Source organism: Aquarana catesbeiana, linkage group LG05, assembly GCF_042186555.1.
Source record: "Aquarana catesbeiana isolate 2022-GZ linkage group LG05, ASM4218655v1, whole genome shotgun sequence".
Classification (NCBI taxonomy): domain Eukaryota; kingdom Metazoa; phylum Chordata; class Amphibia; order Anura; family Ranidae; genus Aquarana; species Aquarana catesbeiana.
Genome location: NC_133328.1, coordinates 534,634,706 through 534,658,432, shown reverse-complemented (window position 1 = coordinate 534,658,432; position 23,727 = coordinate 534,634,706). Strand labels below are relative to the sequence as shown.

Here is a 23,727-nt window from a genome sequence, read left to right as displayed (position 1 = left end):
CTTGTGTCAATCCAGTGTGCATTTCTTTGCATGAAATTTTAATTTGATCCAATTCTTATTTTGATCGGAGGTATATATTTACAAATTGAAGTTTGTAGGCATGTTCATTTTAAATCTTATTAACTATTTTTTGTCTGGTTTTTATTTATTTATTTTTTTGTGATAACTTCTTTTTTTCCCAATATTTTTCACTTTATTGCATTTTTTTTACCAAAATATATAATTTATAAACAAAATTCACCTACGGGTTACACTAGCATTCTTGTCTTTATAGTTGAAAAAAAATTTTTAAAAGATTTTATTGAAGACAAATTGCAAAAATTTAGATTAAAATGAAAACAAACTACAGACATCTTTTTGAAAGTAATCAGATTTTTCTGCTGCATTCGATGAGGGTAATTTCAATTCCATCTACTTGCAGTCAAACCACCATAATAGGTCCTCAAATGCTTTGCAATTTTTACCAAAAATTATTTTGAAAGTCTGATTACTGGATTTAATTGCCATGTATATGGCTAGCTGGCTCCTCCTCCATGTGCTATTTTATGTTATGTTATGTGTTTGACCCTCTAGATGCAGAATTGTGCTTCAGTGAATTGGCAGCTCAAGAGCTGAATGGTTCAAGTGAAGGTTCCTCTATACGATATTAGTGAGCCCTAGCTTAACTGTTGCTTTGCTGTAATATATAAATCTACACTGTGTGTGTGTGTATGTATGTATGTATGTATGTATGTATATACACTCTATTACCAAAGGTATTGGGACGCCTGCCTTTACACATGCATGAACTTTAATGGAACCCCAGTCTTAGTCTGTAGGGTTCAATATTGAGTTGGCCCACCCTTTGTAGCTATAACAGCTTCACCTCTACTGGGAAGGCTGTCCACAAGGTTTGGGAGTGTGTCTATGGGAATGTTTGACCATTCCTCCAAAAAGCACATTTGTGAGGTCAGGCACTGATGTGGAACGAGAAGGCCTGGCTCACAGTCTCTGCTCTAATTCATCCCAAAGGTGTTCTTTCGGGTTGAGGTCATGACTCTGCGCAGGTCAGTCAAGTTCCTCCACCCAAAACTTACTCATCCATGTCTTTATGGACCTTGCTTTGTGCACCTGTCCAAATCATTTGGTGGAGGGGGGGGTTATGGTGTGGGGTTGTTTTTCAGGGGTTGGGCTTGGCCCCTTAGTTCCAGTGAAGGGAACTCTTAAGACTTCAGCATACCAAGACATTTTGAACAATTTCATGCTCCTAATTTTGTGGGAACAGTTTGGGGATGGCCCCTTTCTGTTCCAACATGACTGCACCAGTGAACAAACCAAGGTCCATAAAGACATGGATGAGCGAGTTTGGGGTGGAGGAACCTGACTGGCCTGCATGGAGTCCTAACCTCAACCCGGCCTTCTCGTCCACATCAAAGCCTGACCTCACAAAATGCACTTCTGGAAGAATGGTCAAACATTCTCATAGACACACTTCTAAACCTTGTGCACAGCCTTCCTAGAAGAGTTGAAGCTGTTATAGCTGCAAAGGGTGGGCCAACTCAATAGTGAACCCTACGGACTAAGACTGGGATGCAATTAAAGTTCATGTGCGTGTAAAGGCAGGCGGCCCAATACTTTTGGTAATATAGTGTATGTCCCCAGAACAGTATGGATCCTTAATATATCTTCCAAAGGATTACTGAAGCACATCACAGCCAGGGACAGTTCAACTTTTTGAGGCCACGCAGGACCCCTTTGTCTATCATGCCTGTGTCTGATGAAATTGTCCTGTGCGGCATTGAAATGTTTCACTAGTGCTGTTTTTAATGTGATCGCTTCAATAAACGTTTTGGTGTGTTAAGGATCCATGGTGTTCTGGCGACACATGTTCACGTTTCATTGTTCCCTGACATCCATGTAGCTTGTTTAGTTCTCCTTGTTAGAGACACGGGAACCCTAAATGTAAACCTAGTTGGTGTGTTTTCCACAATCCTTGTGAGGATTTAACATTAAGAAAGATAACTACACTTAGCATATTTTAAATATTACATCGTAATTACTTCATATTTGTCTATAGTTCTTTAAGAGCAAAAATCAGAAAGCAGGGTGAGAGAAACTGTGAAGCTTAGTGTGCGCAAACAGCACTTAAGGTTCTTCTAAGCCTCTGCCGTGCTTTGCTGACGGAAGCAGTATGCTGACCTTCTTTGCTTTCTCTCCCTGCATTACAGATCAGCAAAATTGCCAGTGGAGATATTTGCTGGAGACAATGGGGACGAAAGAACTGCTGTCTGTGGTGGAACCAGGGCTGTGAAAGGTGATGGGGAATGCAGAATGGCCAAGTACTGTATCGCGGGTCTGAGGCCTGACCTTCTCTAATGCCCCCTCTTTGTTGATCATCATTTTATCCGGATGGAACAGTTTACATTGAATCAATACAGAGACAGCTGCTCGGCTGTATCGGTGTTTATTCAGAGGACATTTTTCGGAAAGACTTTAAAATTTCTAATAGCACCTTCATGGATAGTAAAAACCCAGCGCAACATCTGACTATCTATAGACAGGAAAAATGGGAAGCAGTGTAAAATGGATTATATTATGATGGCTTTAGGAATTCTTTCATATCATTTCATGTTTTAGTCATTGTGTCCCAGAACATTTTCTGACCATGGCTGTAGAACAACCCAGTCCACAGCTGTTCAGTGCCTCCTATCATTCTGAGGACAACCATCATGAAGAGCAGAGGGATCCCGCAGAGAAGATTGACAGCTATCGGTCGCTAAGTTTGCCTGTCTTAAATGGGTGTTGTAAATCAACCTTACAAGAATTTGAGTCAAAAGTTGTAGACACATCACAAACAAGAAGTTTTTTGTATGGTGTTCAAAAGGAATCAGATTTCAGAGTTGGCCATCATAGAAACCTGTCCACTCAAAGCAGTGCACCCTCCAGTAGGACAATCTTTTCTTTTGCTGCATCCAGTTTTCTAGGTGCGGGAAACACAGATAAAATAGAATCCACTACCAACAATAAAAAAGGCGTCTCTCAATCAATGACACTTTCTACAATAAAAAACAACTGGGGTTTTGGTGTAACATTGACGGATTCCCGATGTTTCCTTGTCTGCATGTGTTTTTTAACTTTCATCCAGTCCTTGATGGTGTCTGGTTATTTAAGCAGTGTGATAACCACTATTGAAAGACGGTATAGCTTGAAGAGTTCTGAGTCTGGTCTTCTGGTCAGCTGTTTTGATATTGGCAGCCTTTTAGTGGTGGTTTTCATCAGCTACTTTGGAGGACGAGGTCGCAGGCCACGATGGCTAGCAGTAGGCGGTTTATTTATTGCTGTAGGAGCAGCTCTTTTTTCCTTACCTCATTTCATTTCTCCACCATATCAAATTCAGGAAATGAACTCTTCTGACGCAAAGGGGTTGTGTATGAATGGCAATACAACTGCCAAAGATCCGTTAGAGTCATCAATGTGCCCAGAGGACTCAGGAGGGAAAGACCATTCCCTTTATGTAGCTTTATTCATCTGTGCTCAGATTCTCATTGGCATGGGATCCACACCCATTTACACCCTGGGTCCAACTTACTTAGATGACAATGTCAAGAAGGAAAATGCTTCACTCTACCTAGGTAAGAGACTTGTCATTTGAAAAATACTGCATTTTCTTCCTTTCAATTTCTTACCTGTGTAGGTCAAGCACATTTATGAAATTACCTGGGCCCTTTATCAAAATGTAGGTTTCGTATAAATGTATGCTCCCTAATCTCATGCTGTCACTGCTAATATGACAATAATAGGCATATGCAGCAAAACTATCAGTTCTAATCATAAAAGTGCCTAATCCAAGCAGCTGTGCCAATCAACCAAAAATGTGAAAAACTAGGAATGTATATGTGTGGCTCAGTGCTGCTAATGCCACGTACACACGAGCAGACTTTACGACGGACTTTCCGAATGAACAGACTTGCCTACACACGATCAACCAAAGTCCGACGGATTCGTACGTGATGACGTACGACCGGACTTAAACAAGGAAGTTCATAGCCAGTAGCCAATAGCTGCCCTAGCGTCAGTTTTTGTCCGTTGGACTAGCATACAGACGAGCAGACTTTTCGACCGGACTCGAGTCCATCGGATAGATTTGAAACATGTTTCAAATCTAAGTCCGTCAAACTTTTGAGAAAACAAAAGCCACTGGAGCCCACACACGATCGAATTGTCTGACAAAATCCGGTACGTCTTCAACCCAAAACCATTAACTTAAAGTTCACCAAACCAACAACCTAAAACCATTCTCTTAAAGGCCACCAAAAACAACCATAGTAACATTCTAATAATTATTCAGTCCATGCAGTGGAATTCTCCAAAAACAATGTGAAATTTTCACAAAGTGACCTTCACCTGCACTCCAGTAAAACACATTCACTAGATTTTAGGACTCCTAATAAGTCATTAAGGCTAGGTTCACACATGTCCAGTGCGTACTTCCCCTCTGTTCTTACTGCAATTTAGATGCAGTTCAGATGCACATTTTTGGAGCTGGCGTATTTAACATTATCTGGTTGTTAAGGAGCGGGCCAGGAAGTTCACCGCCCTGTCCTTAACAGCGGATGACTCGTCAGCTGTGAAAAAAAAAAACCTTGCCGGCAAAAAAAAGTGAAAAAAACGTTGTGGGGTTCCCCCTCCCCCCCCAATCCATAGCAAGCCGAGCCTGCAGCCTGGCAGACCAGGAAAAGTGGGGCGGACAAGCAAGTGCCCCCCCCCCTTTCTGACCCATTCCACGCCACAGCCCTTAACATGGGGGGGCTTGGGGTGAGAGGGCTCTGCCCCAACCCCCCCCCCTCCAAAGCACCTTGTTCCCATGGATCTACACCGTGGGACAATTGTTTTATTTTTAATAAAGGATTGGCCAAAAACTGTCTTTATTTCTATTTGACACTTTTTTCGGTGAATGAGTAGGGGTGCAATGTACCCCTACTCATTCACATAGTGAGGGGGGCAGGGTTCCAGATTCTGATAATTCCCCTGCCTGCAGACCCCCACAACCACCGACCAGGGTTGTGGGGACGAGGCTGTTGTTCCCATTAACATGGGCACAAGGTGCTTTGGGGTCAAATTTTTGGATCAAATTCGTGTTCAAAACTGATCCAATGTGCAATTCAGACGCGTTCCCATAGAAGGCAATGAACCTGGAATGCACATCTGAACTGCACTGCTGTTCTCAGAAAACGCCCAGGACTCTTTTTAAATTTGCACTGTCGCTGCACCGCACAGAAAGCTGGTTTGATTCACATGTCATGCAAATCGGGTGCAGTTCAAAATGCATCCAATTTGCATATATGTGAACGAAGCCATAAAGCTTATTTTTTGTTCTTTCCTACTTTCTGTACAAATTCCTATCAGGTTCACCATCCAACAAAGGTTCCAAGTATATTCTCCACAAATTAACTATGGCTATAAAAAGCTCTCCATAGTGCAGTATGAAATTGGTGATAAAATGTATTTCATACTGCACTATGGGAAGCTTTTTCTATCTGAGTGCCTTTTTATAAGATGAAGGTACCGGTAATTTTCAGGATCTTGTTAGCAGGTCAGCTGAAGCATAAGACTAGGACAATTGGACACCATATTAAGTCTGCTGTTACCTTTATTGCCCAGAAAAGACTTCATTGTCCTTCTCTGATTTTGGTTTTCCTTTGTTACTGAGGCTTAACTTGATGGCTAAGCCCTGACAGCTGCCATTCCAGCGTCCAATAAAGCTTGTACAATGGCAAGGGACAGGGGGTGCTGCTCAAAGTGTGTCTGTAGAGCCATAACCTATTTTTTAGTCTTAGAGTAGGGAAGGTATAAAACTTTTATCATTGCTGTCTGTGTCCTGTTGGAGAGAAGTTTTTCTTCTTTCTGTCTTGTAAACTCAGGATGTTAGAGGAAATCTCCCCAAAGTGAGGACAATTCCCATGTTAAACCCCAGAACATTTGTACCCATTGGAAAATTTCCACTTCTTGCTCTAATATCCACCCAGGACAAATAAAGGGATGAATCTCTCCAGCGGGGACACTGACCACAATAAACATGCAGGCAAAGGGCCTAACCCTTCATCACGCAAAAAATGTTTTGCCTTTATGTAAAGCTAGGTCCCGGTTACAGAATGAGACCGAATGAGTGCAAAAGAAGATTTTCTAGTAAAGCTAGACATAAAAGACTAAAATTAAAGATGTTTAGACATTAAAGATTGATATTAAAGACGTTTAATTTTAACATATTAAAACTTGATCGGGTTAAAAAAAAATGTATTTTTAGGTAATTTTCCTTTTAATAGCTTGTCCTATATGAGAGATGAAACTGCAGGCACCCTTTCAGTTATATAAAAGGGCAGAAGGTAGGAAATTGCTCACCTAAGCCACTTTTTGGCACAAGGCAGTGGATGTAAATATCAAATTTCCTATGCTCTTCCTTGACATCCATTTGTTACAACACATTATCTCTGTCATATCGATCTATAATTCTTCAGATTCTGCCTTAAGAGACAAAGCAAAAGCAAGGTCATCTCTGTAAGCTATTGAGATTTCATCTCGCCGACAAAAACAAAAGATCAAAAATGCTTCAAAAAAAGCAAGAAGCCTGAGATACAATTACAATAAAACCACATGAGTCGTAAAGGTGGCCATGGTCTTCTGAAAATGGTTGGTCAGTTGGGGCTCATACATTTACTTAGCCTGTAAAAGCCCCTCTGTGTAAGCATATGGGGTTGATTTACTAAAACTGGAGAGTGCAAAAGCTGGTGCAGCTGTGCTAACTTCAGCTTGTTCAATTAAAGGAGAAGTTTAAAAACTATTTTGGCTATACTTCTGTAGGTCACAGTAGTGCAGATCATTCTGCACAAGTGTGACCCATTTTCAGCCGACAGCGGCCTAAAGGCCGCTGTCGGCTGACGTCCCTCAGCTCAGAAAAGATCCCGACCATATGGCCAGGATCCACCCAGATGCTTGGACCAGCACCTGGCTCAGCCTCTCAGTGAGCCACTGAGAGGCTAAGCCAGCCCCTTCACCACCCAGTGCTCAAAACGAACGCTGGGGGGGCGCAGAGCAGAGAGCCTCTGACTGACAGTTACAGCTTTCTGCGCAGAGTGGAGGGGGAAAACTGAGCGATCAGTGGTGTTTGATTGCTCAGTTCTCACACAGAGCCGGCAGGGGACAGATGCAGCATCAGATCAATGCTGCATCCACCTAGGTGTGTATAAAATGTTTGTTTTTTGTCCATAGTTCTCTTTAAGCTTTGACAAAAAAAAAAATATGGAAGCTGATTGGTTTCTATGCAGAACTGCATAGAACAAGCACTTTTCTGCAGCAAAGAATGACATTTTCCGAACTGAATTTGGGCCCCCGTATCTCGGGGCCACTTGGTGCTAGGAACCCCAAATTGTTGTAGTGCTAGTTCCACTGGGTTTGCACATCAAATTTGGGGTTCCTAGCACCAAGTGGCCCCGAGATACAGGGCCTCAAAGTTGGTTCGTAAAATGTCATTCTCTGTTGCAGAAAAGTGCTTGACTCGAGTATAAGTCAAGGGGGGAATTTTCAGCACAAAAAAAGTGCTGAAAAACTCAGCTTATACTCGAGTATATACGGTAATTTTCTGGCCAGTAGAATGCATTTGTACTCAAACGTGAAAACATATTGTATCATTAAAGGTGTGTTTTTTTTTTTTTTTATTCTGGCAGAAAAAATGCTGCTAATTTTCATAAGCCCAGAAATGGAACTTCCGCGGATCTGACTTTGGATCACTGAAGGGAAGGGGAGTTTAGTTCTGCTGTTTTAATGATCCAAATGTCTCACAATGTCTTTAAGCCAGCCTTTACTGAGAACCGTAGAGAGACCATTACTTTAGTTTTAGTGTTTATGACTATGCAGGAGGTATGTGCAACACACAAATCTCAGACAGACTTCTTTCCGACTTGTTACAGGGAGACCAACTTCTTTTTCTTCTGAATTCTCTTGGTAGAGATTTTTGTAAGTTTCCCATAGATATGTTTTTAGAAGAATAAATGGTGTCCGTTGCTTAATTTATTGAAGAAGAGCTTTGTTGAAAACCATGCTGCTCTTGAATATTTTCCCCTTCTACCCCCTCTGTGTGCTTCAGAATTTTCAATGAAGGGCATTGCAGCAGGCACACTATGGGGGTTATTTACTAAAGGAAAATCCACTTTGCACTACAAGTGCACTTGGAAGCGCAGTCGTTGTAGATCCGAGGGGGACATGTGAGGAAAATAAAAAACAGCATTTTAGCTTGCACATGATTGGATGATAAAATCAGCAGAGCTTCCCCTCATTTCAGATCTACCACTTAGATTTAGAGCGACTGCACTTCCAAGTGCACTTGCAGTGCAAAGTGGATTTGCCTTTGGTAAATAACCCCCTTTGTGTCTTCAGACACCCAGTCTCCCATAGGACCCACTGACTGTCATAGGCATGCTCCCTGGGCTTCAGGGGTTGCCAGTCACAGCTGCTGTGATCAATGTGGGGCTCACAAACTTCTATGAAGGCAGTTTCATCTGAATGAGAGAGCTACTGCAGAACCTTTACCCTCTGCACACTAGATGCTAGAAATGGCAGTGGTTATACATGGATTGTAAATCTTGGTTTGATCCATGTACTTGAACAGATTGACCTGTGTTTAAAGCCTGACTCCTTTTTGACCATCTTTCCTCTACTCTATTTTAGGTGTAGTATTGCTCTCTTTGTGTATTAATGCTGTGTTTCTTAGTGAATATAACTGACTTTCTGTGCTCTTTTTTGCATTCGATGATTATGGGGTTTATTTACGAAAGGCAAATCCACTTTGCACTACAAGTGCACTTGGAAGTGCAGTCGCTGTAGATCTGAGGGGGACATGCAAGGAAAATAAAAAACAGCATGTTTGCTTGTACATGATTGGATGATAAAATCAGCAGAGCTTCCCCTCATTTCAGATCTTCCCCTCAGATCGAAAGCAACTGCACTTCCAAGTGCACTTGTAGTGCAAAGTGGATTTGCCTTTAGTAAATCAACCCCATTGTGTGCTGTATTATTCACTTATAAAGTTGCAGAGGATGTAACACAAAAAGGTTTTTGCCTTATGCTACTTAAAGCTGAACTTTAATGGTTAAATACACAATTGAAATGCATACATGGGAGCTGTTTTACTTGATAAATTATTTCTATATCTATCCAACCAGTTCTGAGATTTACAATGCCCTGCCAGACAGTACAGCTAGTATATATAATACATTTTTTTTTTTTAATAAAAACCTAAATGCATTTTTTAAAATATATTTTTTCAGCTGTAACTGCTTTGCTGTAGAAGTTATTTGCAGAACTAAAGCTTAAATTATAAACACGGTTGAATGGGTTAGAGGAGTGCTTCACCCTTGCTTAAGGCCAGGTTCACACTGCTCCGACATGGAAGTCCGAATTTCATGCGACTTCAATGAACGGGATCCAATTTTAAACTGGCCATACCAGGCCCTTTGAGTCTGGTATGAAACTTGTGAGGGATACCACCCTCCAAAATAAAAAATAAAATAAAAAAACGACATGGCCCCCCTCCCCCCTAATCCATTCCAGACCCTTATCCAAGCATTCAGCCTGGCAGACCAGGAAAGAGAGGTGGGGACAAGTGAGTGCCCCCCCCCCACCCGGACCATACCAGGCCACATGCCCTCAACATGGGTGCGCCCCTCCACCCCAAAGCACCCTGTCCCTATGCTGATGGGGACAGGGGCCTCTTCCCAACAACCCTGGGTGGTGGTTGTGGGGATCTGCGGGCGCTCCCCCCTATGTGAATGAGTATGGGGTACATTGTACCTCTACTCATTCACCTAAAAAAGTGTCAAAAATAAATAAAGACAGGACACAGGTTTTTGACAAATTCCTTTATTAAAGGTGAAGACTGTCCCCTATCGTAGCGCCAACGTGTCTTCTCCCTTCGGTTCTCCTTGCTCTGCTGATGCTTGTTCCCCTGGTTCTTCTGCCAGATCTTCTCCCTCTGCTGATGTCTTCCCCTGACACTGGCTCCTGCTGTTGTGTCGGCTCCCGCTGTCTGCCATTTCTGGCAGACCACTGTCTGCCATGGGCTGTGGCGTCATCCGGAGACCCCACCCCCTTTGTGACATCACCGCCCCTCGGGTGGTGACATCACAAGGGGGTGGGGTCTTTGCATGATGTCACCAGATGGCCACGCCCCATGGCTATATAAGAAATGGCAGACAGCGGGAGCTGACACAACAGCGGGAGCTAGCATCAGCAGAAGACCTCAGCGGAGGGAGAAGAACCGGAGGGAGAAGACATCACTGGAGAAAGAAGACACGTTCGAGCTATAATGGCGGACATTCTTCATTTTTAATAAAGGACTTTGTCAAAAACCTGTGTACTGTTTTTATTTATTTTTGACACTTTTTTGGGGTGACTGAGTAGGGGTACAATATACCCGATACGCATTCACATAGGGGGGCAAGATCTGGGGGCTGCCCAAGGTGCTTTGGTGTGGGGGAGCCCTCCCTGCTCCAAAGCACCCCCCCCCCCCCATGTTGAGGGCATGTGGCCTGGTATGGTCCGGGGGGGGGTGGTTGCTCGTCCCACCCCCCCATTCCTGCATGCTTGGATAAGGGTTTGGTATGGATTGTGGGGGGATCCCACAACGTTTTGTTAATTTTTTTGGCGTGGGGGGTTCCCCTTAAAATCCATACTTTTTGGTCTGGTATGGTCTTTGGGGGGCTGGGTTTTTTTTCTTTTTCGTGTGGGGTTCCCTTTGAAGGCATTGTAAAGGCAGAAGCTTATTTATCTTAATGCATTCTATGCATTAAAGCGGAGTTCCACCCCTTTTTTAGTTTATTTTTACTTTTACTAAACCGACACTTACCTGCCCCACGATCCAGCGATGCGGGTGCCCGGAGCCTCCCTCCTCTCCTCCTTCTCTCCGCTGCACCGTCATAGCAACTGTGGGCACCCGGCTGTGACAGTTTATGGCTTCACGGCCGGGGGCGTGCACTGCACATGCTCGAGTCGCGCTGTGCTCTGCTATTGGCCAGTCAATCTTCTGTGACCTGTAACATGTCCCAGAAGATTGCTGGCAGGGAGGGGCCGCCTAGGGCAAGAGGAGGAGTCACCTAGGCGGCCGAACAGAGGAAGAAGGAAGTGGGACAGGAAGTCCCACTAAAAAAAAGTTACCCACTCCCCCCCCCAAAAAAAAAAAAAAAATTACATGCCAAATGTGGCATGTTAAGGGGGCAAGGAGTGCTTAAAGTGGAAATTCCAATTTTGGGTGGAACTCTGCTTTAAGATAAAAAAAAAACCTTTTGCATGTAGCAGCCTCCCCAGCACCTCCTAATCATTTACCTGAGCTTCATCTCTCTCCAGCGATGTCCACGAAAGTCTAAGCCGATCCGGGACACTCTTCCTGATTGGCTAAGACACAGCAGCGCCATTGGCTCTCGTGGCTGTCAATCAAAGTCAGTCAGCTAATCGGAAGAGAGGGGGTGGGGCCGGGTCGGGGTTCCGTGTCTGAATTGACACAGCTGTGACTCGGCTCCAGTGCCTCCATAGGAAGCTGCTGGCTGTGGGGGCACTCAATAGGGGGGAGGGGCCAGGAGCACAAAAGAGGAGGATCGGGGCTGCTCTGTGCGGAACCAACTGCACAGAGGAGGTAAGTATAACATGTTTGTTATTAAAAAATAAAAATGAGACTTTACAATCACTTTAACCACTTAAGGACCAGGCCTCTTTTTTAGATGTGTTGTTTCCAAGTTAAAAACATTTTTTTTTGCTAGAAAATTACTTAGAACCCCCAAACATTATAGATTTTTTTTCTAACACCCTAGAGAATAAAATGGCAGTTGTTGCAGTACTTTCTGTCGCACCATATTTGCGCAGAGGTCTTACAATCGTAGTTTATTTGGAAAAAATACACTTTTTTGAATTAAAAAATAAGACAGTAAACAGTAAAGTAAGCCCATTTTTTTTTTATATTGTGAAAGATAATGTTATGCCGAGTAAATTTATGCCCAACATGTCACGCTTCACAATTGTGCCCACTCGTGGAATGGTGACAAATGTTTACCCTTAAAAATCTCCATAGGCAACATTTCAAAAATTCTACAGGTTGCATGTTTTGAGTTACAGAGGAGGCCTAGAATTATTGCTCTCACTCTACCGATCGCGGCGATACCTCACATGTGTGGTTTGAACACCGTTGTCATATGCGGGCGCTACTCACGTATGCGTTCGCTTCTGCGCGCGAACTCGGCGGGACAGGGCGCGTTTTCTTATTTATTTTACCTTTTTATTTTTTATTTTTACACTGTTTTAAAAAAAAAAAAAAAATGGTGTCACTTTTATTTTCCCATTTACAAGGAATGTAAACATCCCTTGTAATAGAAAGTATGACAGGACCTCTTAAATTTGAGATCTGGGGTCAAACAGACCTGAGATCTCATATTTGCAAAAAAAAAAATTGTCATTTAAAAAAAGTATTTAAAAAAATGGCCCTTTAAGAGCTATGGGCGGAAGTGACGTTTTGACGACGCTTCCGCCCTGCAGTGTGATGGAGATGGGTGGGGGCCATCTTCCCCTCACTTGTCTCCATGCACAGCCAGTGAGAGGATCGGCTCGCCTCCGCAGCTGCCGACGGCTCCGGTAAACGGCGGAGGGCACCGGAGCGCGGCGGGAGGGGGCCGATAAAAGTGATCTTGCTCCGAATCTGCTGCAGAGACCACTTTATCTTGTAGCCGATCACCGGCCGAACACTGGGATACCGGGGTTATGGCAGCTAGCTACTGCCATAACAATATCCGTCCTCAAAATGAGGACGGATATCGGCGGTCGGCAGCAGCCCCCCTAATACTTACCTGAGCCCCATCGCGATCCAGCACAACAACCTCGGCTCCCCAGGGGTTCTCACTCCTTGGCTGAGGCAGCCTCGGGAGTCAATCACAGCCAGTGAGCCATCGCGCTTTGATCCTTTATAGTTTAAATGCAAATGCATTGTGTATGAGATCGTAATTCGAAGCACACCAGGACAGCTAGCACCTCTATGGATACACCTGGGAAAGTATTTCCATACAGCGCGTTTGGCTTTTCCATTAGTGTGGAAGCCACTGCATTCTGGTAAGCTGCTATCTTCTATATTGGTGGTGGTTTCACAGAGGATTTAGAAAAGCTGGTTCTCCCATGCATATTGCTATCTGGTTTATTCACCATTTGTGGACATTACTCTTCTGAGACACTGGAACTTCATTTCACATTCAATGAATTTTCTTTTTCTTCTTTTTTCTTGTTTGGATACTTATGGACAATTTTTTTTGATGAACTTGAATATTTTATTTCTTTGTTGTCACAATTTATTAATCTTTTTGAGATCATGTTATACATTTTTTGATAGCACTGCACTATATGGTATATTTTGGTTTTATTGAAAATTTCAATACGTTTATGCAAAGAGTCAATATTTGCAGTGTTGACCTCTCTTCAAGACCTCTGCAATTTGCCATGACATGCTGTCAATCCACTTCTGGGCCACATCCTGACCAATGGCAGCCCATTCTTGTATAATCAATGCTTGGAGTTTGTCGGAATTTGTGAGTGCTTGGTTTTTTTGTTTTTGTTTTTTTTTGTTTTTTTTCCACACACCTCTTGAGGATTGACCACAAGTTCTCAATGGGATTAAGGTCTGGGGAATTTCCTGGCCATGGACCCAAAATGTAGATGTTTTGTTCTCCAAGGCAGTAAGTTACCACATTTGCCTTATGGCAAGGTGCTCCATCATGCTGGAAAAGGTAATATTCCTCACCAAATTGTTCTTGGATGTATTATTCTTTATTCATGGGTGTGTTCTTAGGCAAAATTGTAAGTGAGCCCACTCCCTTGGCTGAGAAACAACCCCACACATGAATGGTCAAAGGAGGTTTAATGGCGCGTACACACGATCGCACATTCCGACAACAAAATCCATGTTTTTTTTCCGACGGATGTTGGCTCAAACTTATCTTGCATACACACGGTCACACAAAGTTGGACGGAAATTCCGAACATCAAGAACGCGGTGGTGTACAACACGTATGACGAGCCAAGAAAAATGAAGTTCAATAGCCAGTGCTGCTCTTCTGCTTGATTCCGAGCATGCGTGGAACTTTGTGCATCGGAATTGTGTACACACGATCGGAAATTCCTTCAACGGATTTTGTTGTGGGAAAATTTGAGAACCAGCTCTCAAAATTTGTGTGACGGAAATTCCGATGGAAAATGTCCGATGGAGCCTACACAACAAGCTCTCATCGAACATTTTCCGTCGGAAAATCTGACCATGTGTACAGGGCATTACTGTTGGCATGACACAGGACTGATGGTAGCGCTCACCTTTTCTTCTCCAGACAAGGTTTTTTCCAGATGCCCCAAACAATCGGAAAGGGGATTCATCAGAGAAAACGACTTTACCCCAGTCCTCAGCAGTCCAATCCCTTTACCTTTTGCAGAATATCAGTCTGTCTGATGTTTTTCCTGAAGAGAAGTGGCTTCTTTGCTGCCCTTCTTGACACCAGACCATCCACCAAAGGTCTTCTTCTCAGTGTGCATGCAGATGTACTCACACTTGCTACCCTTCCTGAGCAAGCTCTGCACTGGTGGCGCCCCGACCCCACAACTGAATAAACTGTAGGAAACGGTCCTGGCACTTGCTGGACTTTCTTGGGTGCCCTGAAGCCTTTTTCACAAATGCAGTGAATTTTTTTTTTTTAATGGAATTTAAGTTAATTTTAATGGCAAAGCGGGACTTTGCAATTAATTGCAATTCATCTGATCATCATTAAAACGGAGGCAGCAGACTTTGTGAAAATTAAAATTTGTGTCGTTCTCAAAACTTTTTACCACGGCTGTACAGTGACAGTGGTGTAATGCCATAAGGTCGGTGTGATGAACTGCAGAGGACAGCAGGTGACACAGGGGCCAAACACTACACAAAGGTGTCAGATGTGAGGATTCTATGAACTGGCACCAAAATAGCTAAGTATGAAGTGACTTCTATCACTACAACACTTTCATTGTATTTTGTTTTCAGTGACAAGGTCACTTTACCACTTGAGCATTCGCTTGTATATACCCCTTCATTACCAGGCCATTTTTCAGATTCCGTTTCAGTTTCAGCAGCTATTTTTAAATGCAGCTCCAAAAATAGGCATCTGCCTACCCGCTGATTTTTTTTTTTTTTTTCTTTTTTAACACGGCAGGAGTTAGGTGGTCAAGTATGAAAGCTGCACGGTAGCCCTGCTCTTATACCCACAAACTGTGGATATAAACCTCACTACTTGTTGCATATTTATAATATTTAGCAATAGTATGAGCATACTGCAGCATAGGAATGTCATTAATGACTCCTGGCAGTGAAGACATTGACTATAAACTTGTTAGGCCTCCTTCAGATGGGTGATTTTTTGTATACAGCAGATTACAGTGGCAAGAATCAGTAGATTATTATGGCTGAGATCACAGGTGTATGTGTATTGCTGCAGCCACCCAGCCTTTACAAAGAAAGGACAGGCTAATGGCCTGTACACACGATCCGAAAATCGGACAAAAATTACCGCTTTCGATGCGATCGTACAATAATCGGATTGTTAGTACAGAGCTTTTGAGAGCCGATCACGACCATTCATCCGATTATTATTCGATCGGACAAGCACAAAAATTATGCTCGTATGATACCAGATCGTATGATTTGCGTTTTAGTCAATTTACTCGTCGTCTGAAAATACAATACAAATACATTACATCACTTCTGATTTTTTTTTTTTGTACGAGAATTTTTGTGACTTTAGTAACCTATTCAATTTCTACTTGCAACTATTAAGCGAAAAAAGTCGTAAGATCTGTCGTACGATATTCAGATCGTGTGTATGGGCCTTAAGGGGAGCCGTCCTTGTTCACTATGCAACCGGCAGTATGCATCCAGGGTCAGACATCTGTCCTTAAAGTGGGGGTCCACCCAAAAAAAAAAAAACTACATGAAAAATCCTAAAAAAAAATACAAAAAAACATTTGGATATTTTTTTTTTTTTTTTACTTACCTCTAAATGTCTGTTGCTAGGGGGTCCCTCGTAGTCTGCCTCTTCCAGTGCCTGGGCTGGTGACATCCATTCCCCCTCGGCACAGGAAGGGCTCAGCTCTGCTCCCTCCCTCCTGTCAATCATCTGGGACCCATTACAGGTCCCAGGTGACTGAGCGGCCAATCACGGCGCGCGGCGCCGCTCGCGCATGCGCAGTGGGTGCCAGGCTATGATGCCACAGCCCGGCGCCCACAGTTGCAATGCCGGCGCCGCTGAACAGAAGGGGAGACGAGCGGGGATTCGATCCCCCGCATCGCTGGACCCAGGGACAGGTAAGTGTCCAATTAAAAGTCAGCAGCTGCAGTATTTGTAGCTGCTGACTTTTAATTTTTTTTTTTGACTGGACCTCGGGTGGAACTCCTCTTTAACTGCAGGCAACCACTGGATGTACAGATACACCAGAGCAGCCACGGCACCTCTCTGCCTGTATTTTTTTTGAGCAGATGCAGCTATTCCTATACACTTGTGATCCCAGGTGCCAGAATCTGCTGTACGCCCATAATCTCCAGTTTGGAAGAGGTCTTGCATATCCATTTTCTTTCCTTGCCTGTTGAGAGCTGCTAACTATTTTAAACATTGCGTTGTTTACATCCAGCTTGCAGTGGCGGCTGGTGCTTAAGATTTTGCACACAGACACTGACAGCTCAGCATGGACTGTATGCTTCTCCTCCCGGCCGAACAGGAAGTGTGTCTGAGACCTGATTGGCCAGGGAGTCCTAAGACTGGGAGGAGAATCTGGAAGACAATAGCAAATATTAATTCGCTATTGTCACACGTTAGTGGGCTCAGCGTGCAGTTCTCTGCGCCCCAAGCCCACTAATTTGTGAAACCATTTAGAGCCTCCGGCTTTAATCACGATGTGTAAAAAAGGAAATCCATGTGTCCGGCGCCCTGCATGAAGATTAGGGGGGCGGGGCCCCTGCACCCTGTATGGACGGACTGTTACTGCCAGCTTGTATAATGCCTGCACTGTAACTACAGACAAGGAGTGAAAACGAGGCTGGCAAGCTGAATGCAAACAAAGCAATGTTTGAACTGGTTTGAGACTGTGATAGCAGCATTCTGTTCACTTTGAGTTTATCTCTTATTGAGATTGCATGTACATGTAGTATTCATCTCACTACCCCTCCCAAGCTCTGATGTTTATTTTATTGAATGGATGCTGTATACAGACATTATTGCTGTTAGTCACCTTGCTGACACTTGTAGTGCCACAGGACATCAGGCCACCAAGATATAGAGACACTGTATACAGACACCATTGCCCTTATTCACCTTCTGAGGAAGATTCTACATTCTTTGTTTGGTAAACCATGCCAGTTGTATTGATTTTAAGTGCATAACGAAAGTGGCTAGCTGAAGACACAAGGCCTCATCCTTCTTTAAGGGACTGAAGTTAGTGGTGCCATACGGGCACGCATGCGCATGTTCAGGGCTCTGTATATGAAGTGGGTGTGCGGGATTGTTTACCTTGAGGGTTAATTCATTGAACGTTGATCTGGATACAGTGTTTGTAATTGCGCCTGTGGTGTCAGGAGACAGAAGGGAGAGGTTTGACATGCGAGAGAGGGTCATTCCTCTGCTCTCTTCCTGCCTGGACTGATAGAGCCAATTTATGTAGAGGTAACCAATCTGATATAGATTTGCCATTGCTGAAGTGTTGCTTCTGCTCTTGGGGTTATTCTAGGGGTTGGAATCCCTTGAGAGCAGCCTGAATATAGTATTGAGCTATAATGCTCTTAATCTAAGTCATTGCTCTCGAGTTAATTACTTGAATATATATACTGTCACTGTCTGTTAGTTTTCCACAGGAATATTGCAGTAAAGACAATATCTGTGTTTTATCATAACGTGTGTTTTTCATTGGTCATTGCACTTACACTATTGCCAGGTGTTCCAAGAGGGCTGAGACTGTTCTGAGGGTTGAGTGGCTGAGTACAGAACCAAACAAACGTAAGCGGCTCCTCCGGGGGTAGCACTACATTTACTTTGGGGAGCCAACTGTGACTCCTTGCAGCTTCACAGCCGACAGCCCACTGCACATGTGTGAGCTGTGCTGCACTTTGTGAATGGTTCCGCAGACTTCTGGGACCTGTGACATGTCCCAGAAGGCTATGGTCAGAGAAGGGGAAGCTTAACTTCCGCACCTAGGCCTAGAAGTGGCATTGGGTACCTATCAAAGCCATGTACCTGCTCCCCCCCCCCAAAAAAAAAAGTGTGTGAGGAGGGTATTGAGGAGGCAGAACAGCTGAACTCCCCCTTTTCCACTTTAACCGCTTGTTGACCCGCACGCTGTGCATATACTGTGACAGTGCAAGCCGGCTGTGCAGAATCACGTATGAGTCTGCATTTCTGGACAGCGGGTGCACACACATGTGCCTGCCCAGCTGTGCTGTGATTTGTCACAGCATATGCCGATCACTGGGTCCTGGCCAATGATTGGCTGGCAGCACCCGACGATCGACTGGGTCTCACGAAACACAGCCCTGTGAGTGTTCAATGACGGGACTTAGTAGTTTTCATTCCAGGCTTAGCAGGGAATGAAAACGTCTAGATCACCAGTAAAAGACACACACACACACACACTCACTCACACACACACACACACACACTCACTCTCACTCACACTCACTCACTTGTTAGGCACATATTTAACACCTTAATCACCCTAGATGTTAACCCCTTCCTGCCCAGTGTCATTAGTACAGTGACAGTGCATGTTATTAGCACCGATCACTGTAATAATGTCACTGGTAAGGTCAGTGGCAGTTAGTTCCCACAAAGTGGCAGTTAGTGTCAGATTGCATGCTGAGCACCGCCATTACTAGTTTAAAAAAAAAACAGTATATATCCCATAGTTTGTAGACGCTATAACTTTCACGCAAACCAATCAATATACATTTATTGGGATTTTCTTTTTACCAAAGATGTGTAGCAGAATACAAAATACATTTTGTCTAGCGTTTTATTGAGAATTTTTATTTTTTTTATTTTTTATGGAAAATGTTTTGTAGCAGAAAGTAAAAAATAATATATATATCTTTTCAAAAATGTATTTATTTATTTTTTCTCATTTATAGGGCAAAAAATAAAAAACGCAGTGGTAATCAAATACCACCAAAAGAAATGTCTATTTGTGGGGAAAAAATAGAATAGAATACATTTCATTTGTGTATAGCGTTGCATGACAGCGCAATTAACAAAGAAACGCTATGCCGTATCGCAAAAAATGGCTTGGTCATGTGGGGGGGGGGGGGGGGTAAATTTTCTGGAGGTCAAGAGGTTAAAGGACAAAGGTGAAGTCGCCCTTTTATTGATGTTACTTTTGTTACTTTTGATGGCTACAGGAAGGTTTTATCCCTGTATCCTTATAATGTAAGGGTGTGTGGTGTTTTTTTTTTTGACAGTTGAATAAAGACAGTACTTGTGTTAGACATCATCTTAGTATAACAGGTCTGAGTCAGGCCTTTACTTGATTTAACCTTATGTCTGGTAACCAAGAAATCGAGGTCTCAAAGGAGAAGAGCTTATTGTTTATGTGGTCACGCTATAGTTTCTATAAGCATGACTTGCACTTTACACATCAGAACATACATTCATTCATGTAAAAGTAGGACCTATATTTTACTTCTTTTATTTGACAAAAGTTAAGGTTTTTTTTTTTTTTTAACTACTACCATGATGTGTTTGAAGATATTCACTATGTCCTATATTGTGTTTTTGTTTTTTTTTAAAATCATTTACGATGTGAATGGGTGAAATAAATCACATGGAAACAGATTATTATAGAATTTCACTAAAGTTAGTTAATGCAAACTTGTAAAAATAAAACCTATCTTTTCAAAATCCGACACAGTTCCACTGGTGGTCCGAGCAGGGCTTTAAGAATGTTCACTCTCCCCTCACGCCTACCAGGATTCAATTCTGACCTTTGAAACCCTTCATTCTGTACATGCAATACTTTTACGTGAGCATTTCTGTTATTTAGAGCTCTGTCACAGTCTCTCGCCTCCTTCGATCCCAACACATCCCGTCTAGTTTGACATCCTTTGAAAATCTTTGTCGCTCTCATCTGCACTCACCAGGCCTCATTTCTCTGGTTTAATCAATAATTTCTATCAACCAACCCCCTGTAATGCCGCATACACACGATCGGACATTCCGACAGCAAAATCCATGGATTTTTTCCGACGGATGTTGGCTTAAACTTGTCTTGCATACACACGGTCACACTAATCTTGTCGGAAATTCTGAATGTCAAGAACGCGTTGACGTACAACACGTACGACGAGCCGAGAAAGATGAAGTTCAATAGCCAGTGTGGCTCTTCTGCTTGATTCCGAGCATGTGTGGAACTTTGTGCGTCGGAATTTACGACAATGGATTTTGTTGTCGGAAAATTTGAGATCCAGATCTCAAATTTTGTGTGACGGAAATTCTGATGGAAAATATCCAATGAAGCCTACACGCGGTCGGAATTTCCAACAACAAGCTCCCATCGAACATTTTCCGTCGGAAAATCCAACTGTGTGTACGGGTCATAAGACAATATAGGCAACAATCGGAGGGTGAACTGGGTTCGGAGCTGGTTCCTCAGAACTGGCAGATCATGACTTTGGCTGTCTCAAAGTGTTAGTATGCATTTTGAAGAATAAGAACATTTTTCAAAGTGTTATACCACTGGTATTATGTGCTGTCCCGGTTGTCTCGCATTATCCCGGAAATTGTTTTCGCGGTTGTAACCAGCAGGGAACAATAGCGCAAAGGTGAGCAGACTGTGAATTTGGGTCTACGCTTTGCTTCGTATGTTGTTACACTCTACACTCTAACATTAAGAGAAACCCTTTTGAGGCCCTTTTTAAGCCTATAGATACCCCCTTTCACTCTGAGCAGCAACTTACTACTCATTTGTTTACAGCCACCAAGCTCACTTTCGCTAAGGTATGGAAGCCCCCGGTCCTTAGTTTTGAAGCGATGAAACACTGAATGGACGATATTACGGTTAACGAAAAACTGACAGCTGTGTTATCTGATTCTCATGACAAACTTCTTATTGGCAGCCTTGGATATCGTATTCACGTTTTGATAATCAGTTGTTGGATATTTGATACGCCTGCACCCCTGACCCCTGGGGATGCTCTTGTTACTTCTTCTGTTTTCTCCTCCTTCTCGCTCTTCTTTCCCTTTTTTTTTCCCTCCTTTTTTCTCTTTCTCCTCTTCTTGGGTTTTTCCCCTCTGGATTACCCGTTATGCATAGTGGTCCTTCTTGACTGGCCTTTTTTTGGTCCTTTTTTTTCTTTTTACTTTTGGACAACTTTCACTTTTTATGTGTGCGACCATTATGTTTCTACTTGCTTTTATATGTGGATTTTTATCTGCCCATTGTGTACCCAATTTCATTCTCTTGTATCCTTTTTATTTGTGTACTATTTTGCTATACTTTAAATATGTACATTTTTTTGTATTTTTTTTCTGTTGCTATCCATCAATAAAACCTATTGTAACAGAAAAATAAAGCATATCTAAGCCACTCTGCCCTAGGCATCCTCTGTTGTCTATACTTACTTTGACTACTGCTCAGATTAGTGCCACTGATTGACAAAATAACTTTGGCCCTACTCACACATAGTTGCCAACATTGTAAAAAAAAATTTAGGGACACTTTTTTGCATGTAGGCGGAGCCTTGCTATAATTAGGGGCGGGGCATTTGTTTGTAGGCGTGACATAGCAAAATAGTAAAATGCAAAGCGTGCTGTGGCTTAAATTGGGTGTGGCTTACGTGGAATGATGGGCGTGGCTTGAAAGGGGGTGTGGTTAGAGTCTGAGATGAATGAGGGAAGGAGGGAGAAAGAAAGAAAGAAAAAGAAAGAAAGAAAGGACAGCAGGCCCAGATCCTACACCACAATAGAAATATGTGTATTCCAGAAAATTTAACAAATCAGCAGATAAAGATACTCCAAACACCTGGGGTTAGCGCTCCAGTCATCCCGGCACCATGGTTGTTATTGTGTCAGGGTGATTGAAGCGCATTATTACTATTATTACATTGTAATATAAAATGAAATCATTCAACTCACCATAATCCAGAATCAGTGGAACCCCTGAGTGTGTCACCAGCCACGAGATGCCATCAGGTGCCCCCAGCAGAGTCTGTCCTTGCATCAGGTGCCTCCCCAGCAGAGTCCGTCCTTGCATCAGGTGCCTCCCCAGCAGAGTCCATCCTTGCATCAAGTGCCCCCCCAGCAGAGTCCATCACTACATCAAGTGCCCCCCCAGCAGAGTCCATCACTACATCAAGTGCCCCCCCAGCAGAGTCCGTCCTTGCATCAAGTGCCCCCCCAGTAGAGTCCGTCCGTGCATCAAGTGCCTCCCCAGCAGAGTCTGTCCTTGCATCAGTTTCCCCCAGCAGAGTCCATCCTTGCATCAGGGGGCCCCAGCAGAGTCCGTCCTTGCATCAGGTGCCCCCAGCAGAGTCCTCTGTCCTTGCTTGAGGTGCCCCAGGCAGAGTCCGTCCTTGCTTGAGGTGCCCCCAGCAGAGTCCATCCTTGTTTGAGGTGCCCCCAGCAGAGTCCGTCCTTGCGTCAGGTGCCCCCAGCAGAGTCTGTCCTTGCGTCAGGTGCCCCCAGCAGAGTCCGTCTTTGCATCAGGTACCCCCAGCAGAGTCCGTCCTTACGTCAGGTACCCCCAGCAGAGTCCGTTCTTGCGTCATGTGCCCCCAGCAGAGTCCGTCCTTGCGTCAGGTGCCCCCAGCAGAGTCTGCCCTTGCATCAGGTGCCCCCAGCAGAGTCTGTCCTTGCATCAGGTGCCCCAGCGGAGTCTGTCCTTGCATCAGGTGCCCCCAACGGAGTCTGTCCTTGCATCAGGTGCCCCCAACGGAGTCTGTCCTTGCATCAGGTGCCCCCAACGGAGTCTGTCCTTGCATCAGGTGCCCCCAACGGAGTCTGTCCTTGCATCAGGTGCCCCCAACGGAGTCTGTCCTTGCATCAGGTGCCCCCAACGGAGTCTGTCCTTTCATCAGCTGCCCCCAACGGAGTCCGTCCTTACATTAGGTGCCCACAGCAGCAGTGGCATAGACCAGTGCCCGGCACAAGGCAAAAAATTTGCGCCCCCTAACCTATGGACTTTTAGCGCTCCCCGGGTCCCTTCCCTTCCTACAATAGTACTTACCAGCCTGATTCCTACACTGGCCACTACACTGACCTACCTATCCACTACACTGACCTACATGATTCCTAGACTGACCATTAAACTTACCTACCTGTCCACTGCACTGACTTACCTATCCACTACACTGACCTACATGATTCCTAGACTGACCGTTACACTTACCTGCCTGTCCACTGCACTGACCTACCTGACTCCTATACTGACCAGTACATTGACCTACCTGTCCACTACGCACTGTCCACTAAATTGACCACTACACTACACTGATTACTACACTACACTATCCACTACACAGCCCACTACATTACAATACCCAGCAGAGCCGTGTCCAGAAGATGGTACCTGCTGTGCGTGAGGATGTGGGGTTGACCTAGGCCAAACTAGTGGTCCGAGGAGTCTTCCAAATGGAGCCTTGTGAAAGGGGGGAGCCAGGACCCCCAGCCAGCGGAG

The 23,727-nt window shown here is 43.9% G+C and overlaps 1 protein-coding gene across 1 annotated transcript in view; it reads left to right on the top strand.

The window, feature by feature from the left end:
• SLCO5A1 (solute carrier organic anion transporter family member 5A1) overlaps window positions 1-23,727 on the top strand; it is a 177,599-nt gene that overhangs the window by 7,071 nt on the left and 146,801 nt on the right. The window contains exon 2 of the mRNA XM_073631780.1: window positions 2,208-3,611. Coding sequence (XP_073487881.1) covers window positions 2,645-3,611 — 967 coding nt within the window. The 5' untranslated portion in view covers window positions 2,208-2,644. The remainder of the gene's footprint in view (window positions 1-2,207; window positions 3,612-23,727) is intronic.